The 20,456-nt window shown below is 40.6% G+C and overlaps 1 protein-coding gene across 7 annotated transcripts in view; it reads left to right on the top strand.

The window, feature by feature from the left end:
* DUSP22 (dual specificity phosphatase 22) overlaps positions 1-20,456 on the top strand; it is a 44,427-nt gene that overhangs the window by 9,764 nt on the left and 14,207 nt on the right. For 4 of the 7 annotated variants that reach the window (XM_056332457.1, XM_056332461.1, XM_056332454.1 and 1 more), the window contains 2 exons: positions 4,326-4,408; positions 6,615-6,677. In XM_056332457.1, the coding sequence (XP_056188432.1) occupies positions 4,326-4,408; positions 6,615-6,677 (146 nt within the window). The remainder of the gene's footprint in view (positions 1-4,325; positions 4,409-6,614; positions 6,678-20,456) is intronic. The other 3 variants (XM_056332460.1, XM_056332458.1, XM_056332459.1) reach the window with 1 other exon arrangement.

The raw sequence follows: 20,456 nt of genomic DNA, 5'->3' as shown, positions 1-20,456 counted from the left end.
AGGGGGAGCTAAGAGAGAAAAATGAGGGGGGAGGGAGAGAGGAATTTAACTCTTCTTCCCGCTTCTAGTTTGGGGGAGATTGTAGTTTGTTCCAGTTGTACCTCACAGATGAAATTCAATCCTCTCAAAAGACAAATAATTTATTGTGGGATTGCATGCCCACATGTCTTCTGTACTGGAAACATGATGTCCCTTGAAAGGCACCTCTGCTCACAATGAAAACAGGTGCTTTGTTTCTTAAGAGACTAATAACGACAGGATTTTTTAGCCTGTTTCTCTGCACAGATAGAAAACCTGCTATTTCTCCTGATAGGAGGTTCTATATGGGCGCTTGTTCGGTCCCAAGCAGATAGGTGTAGCAGTAGCAAACACTAGAGACTGCAGAGTATTTCTACCTTGAATATGAAAGGGCTTGTGTCCTTCCTTGCTTGTAATCATATTTGGAAGACTCAAATTTTTCCAATGGAATATTTGGGGGCTTTTTGATTTGAAGGGGAAAGCCACAATATGAGGTTTAATTCCCCCGCAAGAGTCCAGTGTTGCTGTGGATGAGCTGGAGAGTCTTGGGAAAGTTTCTGCCCTTCCCTTTACTAAGTGTATAAAAAGACAGTGCCCACCAAGTGGTTCTGGTGTGCTTCTAGATCAAATTAATTCCTGTTATCAGCTGCTTAGTTTTTTTGGGGAAAGTTCCCTTTTCTAGGGCTGTATTTCAGGTACTGGGAACAGGAGAGGGTGAAGATACCATTCTCTTTCAGGTTCATCTTTTGAAGAAAGACGTTTTATAAATACTCTCATTAAACAGAGTCCTGGACCCTTTTCCCCACCTTTCTTGCTCCCTGGAAAGGTCCTGAGAGGCTGGGACAAAATATGTATTGGAATATAGTGGTGAAGTGGGGGCAGGAGATGTGGAGTTTTTGTTTGTGTGCTTAGTTTCTGTGCGTGCGTGTGTCTAAGCGGGGATCACCGGACTCTGGAACAAAACTCTCCTGATGTGAAACTGTTCTCAGTAATAGCTCTTAGTGCTCTGAACCACTGGAGTGGAGGTTCTCCTTTAGGTGTCTATCTCCAGTTCTCTCCAAAACAGAAACTAGTGCAGAGAAATGGTTGCTTTACTTAAAAAATAAATAAATCTGATGATGATGAAACTGTAGTTTCCATGCATCTGCAGATTAATACTGTTGTACACGCTGGGCTGACTTGCCTTCTCTAAGCACTTACCTTGTTTTTGTGTACATAACATAAAATTTTATACTGAAAGCTTAATGCTTACTGGGTTACATGAGCATGTCTGTCTTTTCAGACTAACACCAAAGTCAGGAATGTGGGCTTTGAAGGAGGAAGAAGGGGGGATATCTTTAGTTTGGGATAGCTTGCTAATGGGAGGAAAGGTGACAAAATGAAAATAAAATAATCTCATTTATTTTGTGGAGACATTTAATGTTCTAAATTCATGAGTGAGTTGCAGTTAAATGTTGCAGATCAGGCCCATATCACTGTAAGGCTTTTTCCCCTTTTTCATGGCAGGATGCTTTTGTATTTTGCTCTTAGCAGTAGAGACAGAAAAGACTCCACATCTGTTTCTTCTTCTCTAACTCCGCAAAGAGAGAAACCTTTATTATTCCTCACCTTGCAGTCCCATTTTGATGACTTTGCTACAGCTCTTTGCAATTATGTGTTTGCAGCTCTCTGCATATGAGTAGAGGTCAGGGTAGAGGTTGTAGAATGAAATTGAGGGAAAAGAAACGAAATATGAGTGTGGGAGGGAGAGAGGAAGACTTCCCCAGTGTGAATTTTGTCCTTTTGTGTGAGGAGGGTTTCCTGCTGCATCAGCTGAGTTTCACTATATGAAACAATGTTAGGTGAGCTACTGTGAAGAATAGCACCACATTTGAGGGACTCTTTAGGGATGCACAAGATGGGCTTTGACAGGTTTCTTTCACTTTAAAATTTGGAAATGGGGTGATTCACACAGTGACTTCAAAATGTGAGCCTGCATGTGGCTGTACAGCACTGCACTACAATAAAGTAGCTAGAATTGCTGTGGTAATGGTCATGCTTCTGGCCTTAGGTGGTCCTTTACATAACCCCTGATTTTTTTATTTTTTTTTTGCAATTTATGGTATGAGACTGAGTGACAGGATACCTAATTTGTGCTGCTGTTCAGCTTTGTCTGTGGTATCTGTAGAGACTAATGGCAGGTGCCAGGGAAGCCAGGGGAATTTCCCCTTTGTAAACTGTTTAAAATTTAGATCCAGGTAATAGTCATTGGCTGGGAAGCTTTTTCTCCTTTACATTTGTGATCTGGATGATTGTTTCTTAAATATATTGAGGACCTGCCGGTCACCCTGGGATGTAGGTCTGGGATAGCAGCTTCCAGCTTGTTCCTAGGAATATCTGAAATCTTACTGTCTTACTGAGTAGTTTCAATGTGTTGAAATTCCTTTAGCCTAAGTCCTTGGTTAACTGAAGAACTGAAATCTTCCAGTCCTTTTGTGTTTTACTGTCTCCATTAGGCCTTACAGACTGGTTCAAAGCAATCAACATTTAATTTGGATCATACCTTCTTTTAAAGCTGTTTGCCTTGTGGGTCATTAGAGACTGGGTAAGCATTAACACCTTGAGTTCCAGGCAGCAGGCTGTGAAATTTGTCCTTAACCTTAGGAGAACAGAAAACAGTGATTTTTAGGGACACTTAGGCTGGCTTCTGGGCTTCCAAACCCTTGCCTGCTTAGGTGTTCTCTATGAAATCAAGACTGTCTAATAAACTGTTAAAAAAAATCTGAAGATCAGGTGGATTAGAAGACCTCTGCTGGCAAACATTAGAGTTTATTCTTTGAAATGCTCACTCTGAGATTTTTAGGAAATTTTAATGGTTCTGTGAAGCTAGACCTTAATTCTGTTTCAGACAGAATTTGTGTTGTTTCTCTCCTGAAGGATTAGGCATCTGTGTTGATCGTGCAGGCTTGATCAGTAGTAAGTAAAATCAGTGCAGTTTCGACTATTCTCTCCATTTTATTACCTGTAGAGAAGCTTTCATAATTGGATTAGGTTCAAATTTTATTGCCTGTTATTGTGCTCATGTGGATCTTGTCTATGGGGCAGTATAATTAACTGTCTAATTCCTCTTTTTGATGAGAAAAGGCGTTGAAACTTTATAGTACAGTGGAATAATATGAAGCAAGAGATGCTAATTAAACTCTTGCACGTACATAAAGAATGTACAGGTGATGCTATTGTTATTTTTGTACCTAGAGAGAGCCGGTTTGAAACCTTTGTGGTCAGTACTCCTTTTTTGTGTGCAACCAGGCTAATGTGAACAGATTGTATGGGTAGATTTGGAAGGCAGGTGTTCGCATCACAAAACCACTGCAGTAATTGCTGTGGTGTGCTGTGCCATTCTCAAGCGAAAAGGTCAAAAGTAAATGGACACAAACTAACTTTTACCTGTATTAGTCGTTCTTTGAGGTAATTTTTCTGGCATGCTAACGGTTTAGTATGGGGAAAGTTGCTCATTGATGACAGATAATGTATTTTGCCTTCTTTCTTATAGAAACAAACCTATGCTTTTGCAATGTCTAGCATCAAATTTTCAGCTGCCCCGGTTTGCTTTCCAGTTTCGAATGTTTGAAACCCCTTGGTTGCAGGTCTAGGAACCACCTTTTCACAATTGCACTTCCTTGCTGTAGCATTTTGCTTTTTCATTAAGTTTGGCATCTTTATCTTCTCAGTCTCTTTTCAGACTTAAAATTATGGTGTGTATTGGCCAAATGCAAATGCACATTTTTTCCTACTAGTTCACAGAAAGTAAGAATCTAGTTACTGTTTTTGCTTGCCTGTTAATACCTTAATTCAAGTGATATGGGTGGCTTCTCTTCTTGGACCTGAACATCAGAAGGGCTATCTCCCAAGTGAAAATAACATTTCCTGAAGGGGGATTTATGGGTAGAGAGGAGGTAAGCTATTTCTTGTACAGCTCTGACTCTTGTTCAGATGGCCATCACCTGCACATGGGCATACGCTGACTTACATCTCTGATGCAAAATACATGAAACTTCTGACTTAAGAACACATTCCTGAGTCACTTAAGCTTGTTCTTTATATAGTATATAATTTGTTTTGGAGTTAAAATGTGTCTTCCCGTTACCCACTCAGATGATGGTGTTCTAGAACAGCTGCATTTGGGGTTTTGCTTTACTTTATTGGTACTTTTTTTTTTTTTGAAGCTTCATAAGTGATTTTTTTTTTTCAACATGCACAATGGAAAGGGGAGTGGGCTATTCCAAGAGATTAAAAAAAATTGTCTTCCTTTTTTCCCTTTATTGCAGATGCCCGAGATGTAGAGCAATTGAGTAAGAATAACATTACGCACATTCTTTCAATCCATGATAGTGCCCGCCCTATGCTCGAGGTAAGAGATGTGGGGGACTCTAAAGTAAATCCTTACTTTTTAGTTGACTGTTATAGTCACCTTGGGATTAATTTCTCATTTTGTACAATTGGTGTTTTGAGACTGATTTTTCTTGGGGAATTGTTTGATAGCTGTAGTTTTGGGGTCCAGTCACAGATTTTGTTGTTGCTGCTGTTATAACAAGAAATCTAACTGACAAAGGAAAAGACAATTACAGTGTCGATCAATATAACACAGTAATGGGACTGTGTATTAATTTAATAGTAAAGGTAAGTTCCCTTCTGTGTGGTGTTCAAGCATCACATAAACAACATTCCTTCTCTTCCTTCCCTGCTACTAACCCTCCTTTGTCCCTGGGCCCCTTTCTTGAATCTTAATAGCAGGTGGTTGTGTAAGAGGTTTGCAGTGCTTTTTTGTGTAAAATAGCCGTATTTAGGCTTGGGGCGTGGGAGGAACCAGTGCGCTCTTATGTAACACACCTGACATAGCAGAGCATCTGTAGGTCTCCAACACTTTAACATGAGGTATTATTCCCCATTTTACTGAAGGGAAGCTGATCTGGAGAGCTGAAATGACTCGACTTGCAGTGTCATCTTGAACAGCGAAAGAGCTGGGACCAGGCTGCAGGTCTCCTTGTGATGGACTGTTGTGCTTTCTTCTTTATGCCAGATAACCTCGGAGGAGGGGAGATTGGCTGGGCTGTGCTACACCTTAAAATCCTGCTCTTTGATTTATGTTGGGAACTGTTGTCCCCTTGAATTTGTTTGTTCCTTTCCTGCGTTCCACTTTTCATAAAATACAGTGAAATAGAGGGTAAGGAAGTTGCTAGTGTTACCCTTCAGATGTTGCTGGGAATCTCTGCTTTTCATTCTCTTGATATAAAAAATCTCTAGTGAATTCAGTCCTTAAACTGAGGAACTTCCACCTCTCCCAGGCAAGTCAATAGGTAAGCTTGAACAAAAGGTGTAATGATTAAAACCAAATCAAGTTACTGGTGAATTCAGGATTGATCTTGAACTTAGAAGTGTGCTGAAGCAGAGCTTTAGCTGTTGACTTTGTTATGCTGTCTGTTTGACTTCTGCTTTACCTGATGCATGTTAATTCTGAAATATACTGAATATATCTCTCAGTTGAAGAGATAAACAGTTGTGCTGGGTAAGGAAGATGTAATGTTTCTTCTAAGATGCTGTTCTCTAAAATGAATAGAATCTTGCTTTTTTTATTATCATGAACAGAAAAATAGGAAGACTAATTATGGCACAGATCAGCCGCAGCCTCAGGTCAGTGTTTTTTGTGGTGGTGGTAGTTTTGGCTGCCCACATGCCACCTCCTCGCTTGTGGTGGTGCATCTGTTTGTGAGGCTGCATGGTAAATAATTTGGGAGCTTTTGTGGGTTAAATATAACTGAGTCACTATTTCTTCCTCTAGCTACCCCCACAAAAGACACGAAGTAGTATAGCTACCTGGATCTGTTCCAAATCTGGTTCACAGTAGTGTCTCAGAAGTTACAGTGGCATGGGAACAAGTAGTGGCTCGTGGAGAATGGACTTGCTTTATTCACCCCTGCTTCTAAAAGATGTTTCTCCAACTGTGCCTTCTATTTTCTCAGCATGCAGTATACTCCTTGATGTGCTGGTGGTCTGGAAAACAACTGTTAAAACTTCTCCCCAGTTCTTAAAGTAGTGGAATGATGCAAGTGGCATTTGTTTGGGTGCTGAGCTGATTATTAATTACTTTATCATTCATGGTCCTACTGTCATGTTTGTTTGCAACTAAATGCTTCTGTTTAGGAGCAAGGGCCTAGGAAACAGGTGTTAGGTTATGTTACTACTTTTCTTATTTGCGTCTTTGCCAGGTTTGTTCACAGCTTTTGTATCCACGTTGTGCTTGGGGCTTGTTCTCCAGTCCACTGAAGTCAAATGGGAACGCTTTCCCTATGTGTCTCCCTCTTCCCCTTCCCCCTCCCGATTTCACTTGTGGGAAGTGAGGGCTTACATGTGTGTTCAGAAATTCATCTGATTTTAGTTGGACCTTTAAACATGGAATTGCAGTGATACGAGAATTGTTTTCTTCCCCTGAGATTCCTTGTTTTGTGTGTGTGTGTATTTATGTGAATGCTGATCATCTGTAAAAAGCTGCCTTTTCTTGGACTGTGGTAGTTGCATTTGTCTCTTGCTAATAATATTTTATCTCAAATATTTCCTAGTCAACCTATAGGAAATGCTACAAATACTTCATTAAACAAAGCTTTCTGTGCAAGCTATGGAAGGTAAGTGTTTTTAGACATTGAAAAGTCGGTAGTGTTGTACTAACATGTTACCTAAGAGAATTTGGCCTTTTTTGGCTGTGGAACAAACAAGTATGGATGCATACCTTAGCTCTCAAAGAGGTCACAAATTACCCACATCTTGCTTGTCAGATTTTTAAGTTTCAGTAATGACTATTTTAATGCAATAATACTTCTGATACAGCACTTGAAGCTGATGATGGGGGGGTAGAGAATGAAAATGACCAATCTGGCTTTGTTGTCCGTACCCAAGAATGCAATACTCAAGAAATAAAAGCAAATGTCAGTGTATGTGGTGAACACCAGCTTGCTACAGATTGTAAAATTATTTTGCACTGTAGTAACTTAGGATGTTGCCCCTTTCTGTGATGTTTCAGACTATTTTTACTTGATTAAAATACTCGCAGTACCTTTTTAAAAAGTGTACTTTCCTCTGTGCTTTATATACTACGTTATTTGGATATACATTGCTTTAGTTCCTCATAAGTTGGTGAGCTATTAGAAAATGACTGAAGAATTTGACAAGAAAGTAATTATATTGGTTTAGATTACATAGTGTAGGCCTGTTGAGAAATAACTTTAAAAAGTTTTCTTACTGGAATTTGGTTTCAGACATTAGCTCAATGATCATTTGCAAACCCTCATGAATGTCTGATTTATGGGTGGCTCATAATCAAAGTTTGGCCTTAGGAAGTTATTGTGAAATTTCAAGCTGGAATAATGAGAAAAAGTAGGTTTAAAAATCAATTGGATTCTAAGACTTTTTATACCTTTAGACTTTGGCAGTCTGTTTTAAGTACAAGACTCAGAGTTGTTTTGTAAGGCTTCAAGTGATTTAGACTGGAAGGAATTTGTCAAAATCTGACCTGAACTGTCTTGCAGTATTGCCCCTTAGTTCTTTTTGTATAAACCATTTCAAGGCAATTTGTCTTCTAATAAAACCAATACTGAAATTAGTTTATATTTAGAGAGCATCCTAAGGTTATTGTTCCAATAAAGTGCACAATTGTTATACAGGATATTAACCGCTTAGGTAAGCATTTTGTAGTTTATAGATGCAGGTTTATAGGTCCATCACAGAAAGCTGTAGGTGACTGGTGGTGTGTCCAAGAGAAAGGACTGCATGCTGTATGGAACAAGGTTTGTTATTTCAGATGCACAGAAGTCACCCCCTGAGTAACAGCAATGTCCAACATCATCATTTGTGTTCCTGCAGAGGCAAAAGCCTTGGTGAATCAAGTTGGCTCCTCCAGAGCACTTTGGATAGCTGCCCATGGAACATGCACAGATGTTCTATAAATCCACACAAAAGCCATATACAGAGGAGAATAATTAGGTTTCTTACCACCTGCTTTCTAATCTTTCTCAGCTAGTTCAGGTTTTAAAATCTCTGTTCAGAACATGAGACACACTGAAAGGTGAACAGGAAACATCTCTCAGTGTGCTTTAAATAATAATCTGGCAGTAACCTGTTTGATCTATCCAACAGGTTGTCATCTGTCTGTACTTCCGTAAGGCCTTTGACATGGTCCTCCACAACCTCTTTCTCTCTAAATTGGAGAGATACGGGTTTGATGGCTGGACTGTTTGGTAGATGAGGAATTGGTTGGATGGTCGCATCCAGGGGGTAGTGGTCGATGCCTCAGTGTGCAAATGGAGATCAGTGATCTGTATGGGGACCGGTAGTGTTTAGTATTTTCACCAATGACTTAGTGGGATCAAATGCACCCTCAGCAAGTTCGCAGGTGACATCAAGCAGCGTGGTGCAGTTAACACACCTGAGGGATGGGACGCCACTCAGAGGGACCTGGACAAACTTGAGAAGTGGGCCCATGTGAACCTCATGTGGTTCAACAAAGCCAAGTGCAAGGTCCTGCACCTGGGTTGGGGCAACCCTGGTATCAATACAGGCTGGCAATGAACGGATCGAGAGCAGCCCTGAGGACTTGGGGGTACTGGTGTATGGAAAGCTGGATGTGCGCTGGCAGTGTGCACTTGCAGCCCAGAAACCCAACCATATCCTGGGCTGCATCAAAAGAAGCACAACCAGCAGGTCAGGGGAGGTGATTCTGCCCCTCTGCTCCACTCTAGTGAGACCTCACCTGGAGTGCTGTGTCCAGCTCTGGTGTGCTCAGCACAGGAGTGACATGGACCTGTTGGAGCAGGTCCAGAGAAGACGCATAAAAATGATCAGCGGGCTGGAGCACCTCTCCTATGAGGAAAGGCTGAGAGAGTTGGGGTTGTTCAGCCTGGAGAAGAGAAGACTCTGGGGAGGCTTTATTGCAGCAAGTAAAGGGGGCTTGTAGGAAAGGTGGGGACAGACTGTTTAGTAGGGCATGTTGCGACAGGACAAGGGGTGATGGTTTGAAACTAAAAGAGGGTAGATTTAGACTAGATGTAAGGAAGAAACTTCTTTACAATGAGGGTGGTGAAACACTGGAACAGGTTGCCCAGAGAGGTGGTAGATGCCCCATCCCTGGAAACATTCCAGGCCAGGTTGGACAGGGCTCTGAGCAGCCTGATCTAGTTGATTCTGTGATCTCTTGGTAGAACTCTTTTTAAAGCTGGGACAGGCAGTTGTTGGGGTTGGAGACCAGAAGGCCAAAGGTCTGACTGTTGTGACACCCATGTATTCTTACCAAGCTGGTGCCGTCATTCAGAACCCAGTTCTTCCCCCCCTTGCTGCAAAGGACTCCAGCTAGGTGTTCCTCTACCGCATTAGATCTGGAGTCTAACAAATTTTGTGCCAGTTAATCTTAAGCAAAGTAAGTAAAGGCAAATCTAGCTATTCTTGCCAGAAGAATCTGGTTGAAGGTCCATTAAAGTTGAGGATTTTCCAGGTGTTTGACCCTGTTCTGGGGAGCGTTACATGGAGATGAATGTGGACCTGAACCAAATAGGATGTTGGTGTGGATTGTGCAGCTGCTTGAAAATAGTTGCATCCCATTCTGGAAAGTGTGTGCTGCGGTGGACAGTTGCATCCAAACAGCTGAACTTGCAGCTTGTGTGTAATTCAGGAAGGAGAACAGCACTGGGCCTGGGGGAGCAAGGGCTGCTGGAAGTTCTTCTGGTCAGACAGTCGCTGGGGCCCTGTCCCAGAGAGGTGTTATCTGCAGAGGGGGGCAGGGGTGGAGAGGTGTTCTGTGGGTCCCCGTATGGAGAACCTACCTCGGAAAACAGCGTAATTGTGTGTGTCTGGCAAATGATGTCACACGGATTTGGACTGGAAGAAAGAAAGACAAACTGTGAGGGTAAGTAACGGCTGAAATGTATTGCCAGAGGCAATGGTGCATTTTCTTGCTTGCTCTGTTTTTGTGTGGAAGTTGAGTCGGATCAGGGTGGGTTACAAAGGTCTTTGAGCTTTGCAGCCAAAGTATTTCCCAGTCCTTGTTCTGCCCAAGCTGCTTTGGGGTCCCAGTTGCAGTGGCTGTTGTGTGTGTTATAGACACCTGTCCCTCGGTCAGGAAATAGACTGAAACTACCCGTTCCTTTCACGCTGTCCACCACACTTGTCAGTTACTAGTAATTTTGCTGTTGCTTTTGACTGTCACCAGAGGTTTGATCTAGTGAATGTATAAATCTTCTCACCAGTTGTCTGTGGTTGTGGAGACCTTTGGTGTTAATTTATTTACAACATTATCATTGTCAGACTGACCCCTGCTGCATCGCAGGAAGCCTTGTATGTTGTGCTCATCCTGGAGCCATCATAATGATCACAGTAACATAGATCTTAAATCAACAGGAGTTTACCTGTGTGTTCCTGTACTGCTGTCTACCACAAAAGCTTTTCATTGTTCGCCCTGTTTAGGACAAATTGCATTAAGGGTAGGCTTTTGTGTGTGTGCTGCTTTTATTTGCCCATCAGTTAGTTGTCTTTGTTTTCTGTTGCTACAGAATGTTTGTTTTTATTTTCAGTGTGCTGTTTTTTTTCAGAGGAGGAAAGAGACTATCAGTAGATGTGATAGTTTCAATTAAAGTCACTTGGGTGAAACGTAAGTAAATGAAATTCCAACAAAACATGCACATTTTTTTGGCTTGGGGGCATGGTCATCTCTGCTCGGTACCAAAGCTGTCATAAGTTTTTTAGGCAGCTCCATGTGAACAGCCAATCTGTGTCCCTGTGATGCTCACGTACCAGATGGTTCTGTTTCAAGTCTTACCAGTTGTGGGATTTCTTCTTCAAAGAAAGAGAGTGATCTTACAGCACTGTATGGAGTTTTTTTGAATGTTGCAATAATGTCTTCTGGTTGCTGAGAGAATACTGTGATGCCTATGAAACATTTGCTCTTCTTTTCCTCTAACGTTCTCAAAATACTGCCTGTATAGATTATGGTTTCCCCCCCTCATTCTGCATAGTTAACCAGAGCACCTGCAGACAACAGTAAATTACTATTTTCTTTTTATTATTATTCTGATGCCATTAACAATATCATCTTAATCCGGTACATACTACCTCCAGAGCAGTGATTTTCCTCCTGTTTTTCCTGAATTGATGACTACCTGAGTAAGTGTTGATATAGTAGGTGGGTGGAGGGGTGGTGAAAGTAGAGAAGAGTTAACTGCTGGCTGAACTAAGCATCTTTCTTGTCCAGTCTGTTAGCTTGTACAGCCAGCAGGACTTAAATGAACTATGTCTTTGGAAATAAGAAACTTCACAGGCCAGGTCATCTTATGAATAAGTTCAGATTTTTTTTTCTTCCTTGCAAATAATAAAAATCTTAATCAGAATAGAAATAGGGTTTCAAATACTCTGTATCTAAGAACCTGAACTGAAAGGGAGGAGTGCAGTTAAGAAAAAAATCTGTGCTGATCTTTTAAAACAAACTTTATACTCCCCGAAAACAGTCAAATGCATTAATAGAATACAGGCAACAAAAATATGCTGTAACTGGAACAGAACCAGTAAGTGTGAGGAATAGAAGTTGTAGGAAAAATAAGGGTGCTACAGAGAAGCTGTATAACTTCTCTGCACCAGTTTTATCTCTGCTGAATGCTGTGATTTCCCTGTTTTATGAGGTGTTAAGGATGAGAAAGTTGCAGCTGGGGAAATCGCAAGAGGAAGTGTTGGATCAAGTTTATGAATTAAAAAGAAAAGTGTATGACTGGTTGGTAAATCCAGATCTTTGGAGGAAAGTGAAGACTTAATGATGGAACATCTATGAAAAACTGAGAAATGTTTCTAAGATCAAAGGGTCATAGCCTGCAGACCTAGCATAGATAATGCATTTGTGTCAGCTTGTATTAAGATCTGAAATCTCATTTCATATTTTTTAAGCCTGGCTGGATGTTGTAATCTTAATGCAGTTTTAGAGGACATGATACCCTTGCATATTTACAGATGATCTGTAGACTATACATGTACAGTTTTTTAGAAAAGGAAAGCAAACTAAGCTATTACAGAGGAACTGAACTGGCAGCTCTGGCACAATGCAAGTAATCTGCTTAACATAGTTTGTGGATAGTATTTTTGCAGCTATTTTTGTTTTTGCTATAGAAACCTATCGTATCTGCTGTTTGCACTTAATGTGACGAGGTTTACTATGGGGGAGCTTTTACTGAAGCTTTGAAGTGGGATAGCCTCATCTCCTTTAGTTTTCTAATTTTTTCTTTCCATCACCAGTTTGTGGAAACTTCTTTCTCTTATGGTTGCAGATTCTGGACTGACTTAATTTTGTGTGTGTATAGCAGGGATTATGCTGCGCTAGAACAATGGAAAAAATTCCTGTGTTGTGCCCCCAGCTACCCCAGCTGATAACTCTGGATGTGCTGAAAGCTGCCTTAGTGCTGCTTTCTTTAGTTCTGTAACCCAAAGAAAGCATTTGTCTGGACTCTAAAAGCATATCGTTGCCTAACATGAAATAACTAAATAGGGAAATATTGGGAAACCATTCTCAGCTCTTTTTTTTTTTTTTTAAGCATATGCTAATTCTGGACAGATGCTGTTCAGCAAGTGGGAACTGCCAGTCTATTAAAACAGTGTCATGACGTTGGATAGCGTGCAGAAGTCTTGTGCTGTAGGAGGCTATTCATATAGGAATATTGCATCTTGATGACATGATGAGAGAAGTCCCTGCCAGGCATGCCTGGGCATCATGTTCTCTGCACAGGCTCTGCTCTGCTGTCTTTGGTATCCAGCCTAATGACTTATGGGAGCTATTGAAGAGGGAGATGGCGAGATAGCCTTTAAAATCAGAGTTGCTAATATCATATCAGAAGGTCGTTGTTGTTGTATAAATATCAGCTCTGCACATTAATAATTTAGTCAAGTCAGACTGTTGCATTTCTGTCTATAGCACTAAGCTCTTACATGGCCAGTGTTGGAAGCTGCTGATTTCCAGCCTTTATGCTACCATCAAGAGGAAGTGGACAAGCACTTCTTCTAATAAAAAGCTTAACTTTCTTCGGTGATGTTTCACTGCCTTTTCATGGTAAGGGTTTCCTCTCATTAGATGTTTCAGAAGATCATGCTGAGCAAAATAGCTACCATTTTTCTTTCAGGTGCGGTGGCAGCAGATGATTCTCTGTACTTTGAAGTAATGCCCTGCCTGACATTGGCTTTGCTTGTGAAGTTGGGAGCTATGACTAATTTTCAAAAATGACAACAGTAGCCCACTAAGAAGCCTCCAAGAGATGTCCACAGAGTAGCTTTTAAAGTGTGTCAGGCTGGGCCTTCATCACGAGGTACCCTTGGCACTAAATTAGTTCACTGTTTGAATTGCTCAGCACATGCTAGTTGTGTCAGGGGAGGCACGTTCCTGTAGTGGCAGATGGCAGAGAGGAGAGGATGAGGATGGTTTGAAGCTTTCAATAGCGAGCTGTTTGCACAAGAGATGTTTAGACCAGTAAAAGCCTGGTGTTTCTCATTGCTGGGATAGCGTTGACCAGAACAGAGCAAATGCTCTGACCTGCTGCGTGCAGAGGAGATGAAATCATAGAATCATTTATGTTGGAAAAGAACTTGAAGAATATCAAGTCCAGTCATTATGGATGATGTGGGGAGTGTGTTAATCCATGCTTGTAATTTCAGCATATTCCAGAGGTGTAGTGATCATATTCCAGCATTCTCTGAAAGAAAGAGGTGGGTGGGATATATTGGTTTTTTGTAGTACTCCAGAGGTCCCCATGAGGGTTCACAGACCAAGTGCTGAGATGTTAGATATGCCCTGCGTGCCTGGGGGCTTGAATACATCATCTAGTCAAGGCAGACTAAGAAGTTCCTTCCTTGTGGCTGAAGTATGTAGTCCAATAAATCCTCTTTGTGTGTCCTAAAGGAGATAAACCAAAATTTGCTATGAACTCTTTGTGTTTTCTCCCACTCTGTGTTCCTTCAGATGAGCCAGGTTAGAACTGGAATTCAGGGGTAGAATGAGAAATAGTATGTGCAGCTGTTTGATGCAAGTAAAGTGAAATCCTGAATTTTGCAACATTTCTCTCTTATAATTTTAGAAAGGGTGACAGAGAGGAGAGATGGGGTAGGAGGGCTTTAATGATGGGACGCTTTGTTTGTGATTGGCACATTCCAGCCTTAATGATACAGACTTTTCAAGTGTGTCACTGAGACTACTGCCTAAGAAAACCATACAAAATGTTTCAAAAAAGCCCCAAGACTTATAAAAACTATTGTATTATTCAGGGTAACACAAACCAAATATATAAATGCAGTTGCAGGAGCATCCCGCTTTCTGTTGTTCATATTCAAGTAATTTCAATTTCATTTGTAATATTTTTCAAAACCAAACCTGAGTGTGTTTTTTCACTAAAGTCAATTAGTGGTTGTTTTTTGCTGAAACACAAATGTATTTTCTATGAGTCATTAATAAAATCAGCACCATTGGTGATTGCTACAGAAAGTAACTGAAAGGACAAACAAACGGTTGAATGGTTTTCAGTTTAGCAGGTTCAGTTTGGTGCATTACTGGACAAAACCCTTGATAAACTTAAGTTGGTTTGGCTTGAGGAAGCTTTGTGCCGGCTGTTTCCCACTTTAGCTTTTTTGCTGAAATGCCCCTAAACAAAAATAAGTCCTCCTGCCCTCATCTGTAGATGTGACGACTCAAATTAACACATGGTTTTTGACTAACCTGAAAGAACTTGCCAGGTGCTGGAGGTTTTCTATTTGCATCTGGCTTCACAAATTTAAGTTTAGGGGTTTAGGTTTAAAAAAAATTTCTTGGAAGTCGTTGATGTTATCTTTACATAAATTTAAATAGAGAGGTTTAATGCCAAAAATACAATCCTGCTCTTTTTAAGCTTTTCTTTTTTACACCCCCTTCCCCTCACCCCCTGCCCTTGGAGAACAGAAATTTTGTAATTTGACGTTCTTTCCCTCTCTCCTCACCTTTTAACAACTGAAGTTCTAGATTCAGGTTTCCATTGCTAACTAGAGCCTCAGCAATGTCGTATACACAGTAGTGGCGGGTACAATGTTCTGAAGAATATCTGTAAAAAATATTACATGGAAAACACATTAAAAATGAAATTAGTAGCATTTTTAGTCCTTCCTCCTGTTCTCCTGCCTGCTGTTTTGCTAGAATACACAGTTTTATACAAAAATTGCTAGATAGTTTTCTTTCATGGATAAATTTTATTAGTACGAATTAGGGTGTAATCAAGCTGGGCATCATTCTTGATTACTCCAGAACAACTTTGATCATTACAAAGGAGCAAATACCCGTACAGGTATGCATTTGTCTCCCAGTACTTCTTGCACCATATCTTGTTCAGAGTCAAAATTAATCTCGGTATTGTGCAATTAAATTTGTGCATGCTCTTTAGAGATCCTATTCTCAGTCACTGACCCGTTATCTGACATGTAGCACTTGCAGTAGCAAAATGACACATCTACAGAATTCTATGTGTTCTACTAAAAAAACCCAAATGCCAGTTTTTACAAGTTTAGTTAAAATGAAGCTGAAGTTTTTAAAATAGATTATAGGTAAGTAGACTGGAACCAGCGTTCCTTAAACTGCACTGTTGTGTTTCCTGAGCACTTTGTGAAATACAGAATTTAATAACGAAAGATTTAAATATCTTTTAAAAAAGCTAATGGTATTTGGAAGGTGGTGTTCTATAATCTTACCGACTTTTGCAAATGTGAGACAACTGTTCAGTTTCCAATCTTAGTAGATTGACCTCTGAAATAATTAGAAATTTGGAAATGACTGCAATTCCATGAATACCTTATTAACTGTAGTGTAAAACCTCTGCATATGTATGTGTGCGCACCTAAACCTTTTTGTTCATAATGCCTTGATATTCGCTGCAGCAGAATTTACTTAGTTCTAGAATCTGCAATGAAATTGTGCAAGTGGTGTTGTGTCTCAAATAACAGTGAATTTTAGAAATTTTACTTAACTCTCGCTTGTTTCAACTCTGAAAATCTTGAAATCGGAATACTTGCTCTGGTTTTGTTAGCTCTCACTGTATCGGTTTAACTGTAGCATTTAGTTTCAGGGCCTAAGAGAGACAGAAATCTAGTTTTGGTGGTTATTCTGCTGAAACAGAAAACAGAAAAGTAAATTATATTTTATTTTACTGATTTTTTGGGGGGGTGGTCTTAACAGGTTAAATACACCAAAAGAAATGAAGTGCTGCTTTTATTTGATGAGGGCGTCAAGATCATCATGTGAATAAAAAGGAAAAAGTTGAGAGAGGTGTGTGTTGGAGGGTAGGGCTGTTTGGTAAAGGTGATGGAGAAAGGAAACTGAGCAATGATTTAAAAGTAACAAGTGGAAAGTAGCACGGAACTGAGATGACAGAAGAAAACTGTTCAGCATCTCATTGTCCTAGGAGCTTGCGTTTGAACACATTCTGTATGTATGGACTGTTTTATTACCTGAGAAACATACGTAACTTCTGTGTAGTTAAAAAGGTTGGATTTTTTTTTTTAATGGGTAATCTGGGAGAAAAAGCTTGTTAGGAGACATGAGACAAGATGGACACAGCTGTCAGCTGAAAGAATGTTTTAATAACAATATATTAGTATCAGTATTCAATAAACAAAGTGGATGTGTTACTTCATGTAGTATTTAAACCTTTTCATCAGTTTTTATAATTGTAGGCTTTTCTCTTTGCTTTGAACAAATACCATGTTTTGGGATGAGTAGCTGTTCTGTGGGACCTAATTTAGTGTGTGTAGGTGAAGTGGTGCAATACCTGTTTTGAGTTTTCTGTCCTTCTTCCACTGAATAACTTTTAGAGAGCTGTCATTCCTAGGGAATGAAGTTGAGTTAATTTAAAAATAAATCAATAAATAAAATAAAGACTTCCATAGGGTTGACAGCAAATTTGTATTTGTCTTTCCATCTTTTTTAATATGCAGTTTTGGTTCAAGTTTGGTTTGCATCTGCAACCAGACTCAAGTTTATTTAATGAAACTACAGACTAGGTAATGATTTGGAGCCTGCTGAAAATTCCTTTAGGAGCTGCTCTGCTTGACTCTTTAACTGTCTTTTGATTTAGCTTACTCTGTTTTAGTCACTGTATCAGTAATTGTTGCCTTTTTACATCTTAGGCTTTGCAGTTCCAGAGTGGTAAGCAAACTGCTAGGTAATAAAACAGTGATCTGTCTTAATCTTTCTTGCATGCTACTACCCTATCTGAAATGTTGTAGGTATTTACATGTTTGGTTGGCATAAACTGTTCTGCTTTGAAAGGTCCCTTTGGGACAGTTCTTAGATGTTATCTGCAAGGTGTGTGCACAGGAAGGACAGCAGTGTCTTGGGGCACAAATACACAAATAACGTTACAATCCTGAGTAACTTTTTTTAAAAAAAAAGTCACAGGCAGCAGGGTTTGGTAATCAAGTATCTTCCTATTGTAAATATGGTTAAAAAAGAAAGCCTGTTTAGCATATGTGAGGAAAAGCTAATTCCATCAATTAGCATACGAATATCTGCACGGAAACACTTCCCCACCCCCCCACCCCAGTCTCATCTATGTGTTCCTGCCCAATACAATCTCCTGTCATTGTTGTATTTCAGGTATCCAATTACGATGAATGATACTTAAGCCTATTATTATCATTATTTCAACCAAGAGAAGCAAAACTTGACAGTAGGGTGGGATCCTCGGGAGTTACCAACCTGGGCCAAACTGTGTTTGGGTCAAAGTCACCGAGAGTTTCACTGTTGATTTTTGTGGGAGTCAGGTTAGGTCACTGCACAGTATTTATGAAATCCCACCTGTAACTATTTCTGAGTTGAACGTGTGATTATTTCCTCACAGGGAGGAGTCCATCACCACAGCCTTCCAAAAACACCGTACAAGTGACGTGCATCAGTCAAAATACCGTATTCCAGGAACTTTAACCCTCTTCTGTCTGAAAAGCTATGTTAATATAAGGCTAGTTGCCTAATGCTGCGCAGTTGCGAGCACAGTAGTGAAAAGTGTGCCGTGGGCTTCACTGGATGCTGTAAGTGCTGAAGACCTCCAGGATCAGGCTCTGGATGAGCCATTCAGCACCATGTGCGGTCTCTCACAGGGTAGTTTCACGCTTGCTTGCGGTAGTGGGAACTAACCAGCCATGACAAAAAAAAAGAACATTGTGGGTCTTAAACTTGTGCTGGTGCTACTTCTGCTTTTAAAGTGAAGATGATCTGAAAGCCCCTCTGCACTCAGCCTGTGAAAAGCGCTCAGCATGTGCCATAGCTTCTGAAATCTGTGGAACAACTTGCGTCAGTGCGTGCTGGAGGAGCGAACCTTCTGGCATATAGCGCGCTCCGGAGTTAACCCATCTCCTGTGTTCTGTTTTCTTCCTGTTTTTTCCCTTGGTGGTATGGAGCTGTCTAGAGGTGTGGGGGAAAGAATAGCATGTAAATTTACTTTCAGGTCACAGGCCCTTGTTCTAACTGGAGTGACTCACTTCAAGTGATACTGGTGTCCAAGATAAACCTCTCAGATGCGTCATACAAGATACTTCTTATCGTGATTAATGTGTCACAATATAATTACCATCCTTGGCTCAGCAGGCTATCATTATATGTATTACTGCTACATTGTCTTTCTAAAGGCGTGTATCTATGCAAACTGTTGTGGGTGAGCTTACGGTTGTGGAACCATCCTGGTTTCCCACAACAGGCATCCCTTCTCCTGATGCAGGGCAGGAGGGACTGTTACTTGTTGATGCCGTTGCCTTTGGCAGCAAGCTCTGTTGGTTTGCAAACAAATTTCATTCTTATTCTCTCTCCCCTCAGCTGCATTTTGCCACGAAGCTCTCGTGCATATGCCCTTGTCTTGGTGTTGTGTTGATGTTACCTTCTCCGTTGTCGGGCACTGTCATGTTTCCATCTCTGTGCTTAGCGCTGTCTACAGAGCATTCCCTGCTCTGGCTCTGCCTTCCCCAGACCAGGCCGTGGGCAGAAGCAACTCTCCAGTTGTGGCACACTGGGAATGGCTTGTCAGAGCAAGGAGGTCTGGTAAAACAGGGTGGGAACAGGGCAGGCTCTCAGAACCGTGTGGCTGTGAAGAAGATGCTGGCTGCAGGGGTTCTGCTGGGTTGAGAAAATGGCTGGTGCTTGTGTAAGCGGTGGTGAAGAGATGGGGGTGAGGTATCACCACGTCCTTTCTGACATAGCAGTGAAGTTCACGCGTCTTGCAGAGGATTAGCATGATGGTCTATCGTGGTGCCAGGGGTCAGGACCTTTTATAAAAAGGATTGCTCTTTGGTGTGAGATGGCAGGTGAAGTAACAGTGGGTGTGTAAGGGAAATAGAGGGGTTTCTGACCCAGCAAAGCAAAAGTGGTGTTGAAGAAGATACTGCCTCAGGTAGTTATCGCAGTTAAGCAATAAAAATTCCTCCCTCCCACCCCCGCTAGCAGATGAAATGCCTGGTAGATGCATGTTGTGTTCCACTTTGTTAGCAAAGGATCTCTTACAGATAAATGTGTGACTTTCAATGTGTTGTTGAACACGCAGGATTATTGCAAGGGTTTGCATTGTTACAGAAGGATAAACTGAGATGTGTTTTATGGTGTGACCTTTTGCTGTGAATCCTTATCTTTACAAGTACATCTGAAAAATTCACAAAACTGCATCTGAGAAGTCAAAAGACTTCCAGTGAATGATTTAGTACTTGTGTGTCTGAGCTGCAACAACGTATATTCTTGGAAGACCTATTTGAGAAGTTAGCTAAATGTACTTTCAGAAGTGTTCTTTTTCTTAACAGTCATAGGAGCAAAAGAAGCTTTGAAAATAAAATGACAGTTAAAATGAGCGTTGACAATGCAAAGCAGTAGTGTGTGATTATAGTGTTGTTTTAAATATACCAGTAACATTTTTAATGCATCAGAAATGGTTATCGTAACTTCCCTAATCGATCTTGTAACTTACTATAATAGCCGACTAAAGTGAGGTTAACTGTGGGAGAAAAGTATGAGTTTTATGGTTGTCCTTGAAGTTTCCCAAAAATAAAAAAACAAACCCCACACCACAAACATGTTTCTTCTCTGAAATGCATTTTGTTTGATTCATCAACCAAGCAAAGAAAAGTGACTGCATGGGATCAAAAGAAATAGCGTCACAATTTTAAGCTATAGCATCTGTTCAGAGAAGGGGAAGGGCAGGAGAAGATGCAACTGAATTTTACTAGAAATGTAAGAAGAGTGAGATTTTGAAAAAGAGGTTTACACCTTTTTAGTAAAGATGGTTCTATTTTAAAAAGCTTGCTGTTGGGCCTTGGGATAAGCATGACTATGCTACCTGCTGGTGTCTTAGCAATGAAGCAGATGTGAAAAGTATTTTAAAATCTGGCTGCTTAGATAT

Source organism: Falco biarmicus, chromosome 3 (assembly GCF_023638135.1).
Source record: "Falco biarmicus isolate bFalBia1 chromosome 3, bFalBia1.pri, whole genome shotgun sequence".
Classification (NCBI taxonomy): Eukaryota; Metazoa; Chordata; class Aves; order Falconiformes; family Falconidae; genus Falco; species Falco biarmicus.
This window is presented reverse-complemented; position numbering and strand designations above follow the sequence as displayed.